The sequence below is a fragment of the Littorina saxatilis genome, linkage group LG6 (genome assembly GCF_037325665.1).
Source record: "Littorina saxatilis isolate snail1 linkage group LG6, US_GU_Lsax_2.0, whole genome shotgun sequence".
Taxonomy (NCBI): domain Eukaryota; kingdom Metazoa; phylum Mollusca; class Gastropoda; order Littorinimorpha; family Littorinidae; genus Littorina; species Littorina saxatilis.
Genome location: NC_090250.1, coordinates 44,205,956 through 44,208,110, shown reverse-complemented (window position 1 = coordinate 44,208,110; position 2,155 = coordinate 44,205,956). Strand labels below are relative to the sequence as shown.

The 2,155-nt window shown below is 39.6% G+C and overlaps 1 protein-coding gene across 1 annotated transcript in view; it reads right to left on the bottom strand.

Annotated features, from left to right (window-relative positions):
• LOC138969306 (uncharacterized) overlaps nt 1-2,155 on the bottom strand; it is a 12,718-nt gene extending 10,563 nt beyond the window's left edge. Inside the window, exon 1 of the mRNA XM_070342065.1 lies at nt 1,775-2,155. Coding sequence (XP_070198166.1) covers nt 1,775-1,799 — 25 coding nt within the window. The 5' untranslated portion in view covers nt 1,800-2,155. The remainder of the gene's footprint in view (nt 1-1,774) is intronic.

The following is a 2,155-nucleotide window of genomic DNA, read 5'->3' as shown; positions in this document are numbered from 1 at the left end:
ACACTGTTCGTCCTTTATTTGCCTTGATCTGCTGACTGAACAAAGTCTTCCTTTTGTTCGTCTTGTCCTTTACTCGTGTGGAATCTATTGAGAGTTTGTCTGTTACTCATCTTGAACTGACCGAAAGAGTGTGTCCATAGCTGGTCTGGGATCTACTGACCAGAGTGTGTCCTTATTTATCTTGAATCTACTGAATAATAGTTTCCCTTTATTTGTCTAGTATCTACCGAACAAAGTTCGTCCTTTATTCGTCTGGGATCTACTGAACAGAGTTTATCTTTTATTCGTCTTGAATCTACTGAACACAGTCTGACCTATATTCGTATTGAGCAAAATGAACACAATTTGTCCTTTACTCGTGTGGAATCTACTGAACAGAGTTTGTCTTTTACTCATCTTGAACTGACTGAAAGAGTGTGTTCATACCTGATCTGGGGCCTACTGAACAGAGTTTGTCCTTATTTGTCTTGAATCTGCTGAAAAACATTTGTCCTTTATTCGTCTGGAATCTACTGAACACAGTCTTGCATTTATTCATCTTGAATTTAATGAACATAGTTTGTCCTTTATTTGCCTTTAATCTACTGACAGAGCAGAGTGTGTCGTTTGTTCGTCTTGAATCACTGAACAGAGTTGACTGCCACTAGAACATCAAACGGAATTCAGATACTTTTTTTAAAACTTTTTTTAATTTAAAAATACGTTCTGAAAGGGGGAGAATTTGGCGATAAGCTTCTGTGACAAAACGCATTTAACAGTCACTGACACTCTCCAAGTAGATCTTCAAGTCTACCGGTTGTCTCAGCGGGAACGGTCAAAACTTGGATTCTTTGATGTTAACAAGCTATGGCGTCTTTTTTGGTCTTGTATGAAGTAGGGCATCCGTTGTCCGGTGTAACACGAAATTTTTACTCCACGAAAAATTTACTCTGGAGTAAATATTTCGTACGAAATTCTAACTCCGAGTACACTTTTCGTACGAGAAAAGAACTCCCCAAGGCACGAAAAAATTACTCCCTCCACGAAATTTTTACTCCCCATTTTATTTTACTTCCAGTAAAAATATCGTACGCAAAAATGGGATGCGGGCGAAGGGATTATGCCAATAAGTGATCTCGCGCACACGAATGTCGCGCTACCCTCCTTCCACCCCTTCCACCACCAAGACTAACAGGGGACAAGGGAGTACAAATTTCGTACACCTGGCATGGGAGGTTAAATTGCTCGTGTTGGGGTGAAGTAATTTATTCGTTTTTTATTCGTGAGGGGAGTAACATTTGTGTACGAAATGTTTACTCGGAACTCACCTGTCTTGGGGAGTAATTTTCTCGTGCAATGGGGGAGTGCTTTTTTTCGTAAAGGGAGTAACTTTTTCGTACGAAATGTTTACTCCGGAGTAAAAATCTCGTGGGAGTAATTTTCTCGTGTTACACCGGCCAGAGTTTTGATAGTTGTTCAGATTTTCCCCTCAAAGAACAAAACTGAGCAAAGCTTACTACGAGCCGGGAACCTTGCAAAATATGTAACTCTCAAGAACTAATTCTTCCTGTCTTCTGTAGGGTTCTTCTTCTTTTGACTTACTTTGACTTATTCCTGTAGACTCCCTGTGGAGCATAGTGCCGCATCTTCTTCTTTACCTTTTCTCTTTTTTTCTTCTTTATGTCCAAGTGTGTACATTTTATATCTACAACTGCAGTCTTAGAGTATTATCGCTTGCAAAAGTACAGAAAAGAGAAAGAAAAAAAAAGAAAAACGTAGAATAAAATCCACTTACCAACGATTAGTATAACAAGCTTCATGGTTTTGTTTCTGAGGTAGCTAGAATATCCTTCACGGAACACAACGAAGACACTGAAGCCTGACACACAAGTCGAATTAGAAAAATACCCCCGAATCACTGGATTTGCTGACCATAAGCTTCACTGAGGACACAATCCAACGTCCACAAGGAAACACAAACAACCCAAACGTCATCAAAATTAAAATCTCGTCCTCCTTTAATTCATTGTCTAGCCGACAAAGTCATTCATTCGGTCAGGCTGATGGTCGAGGGATTTGTCACAAAACACTAAAAGGAAATCTTGCCAATAATAGTACAACCTTCAACACCAACACAGTAACACGAGCACAAGAACCTGTTGAATCGTTCAGCAGA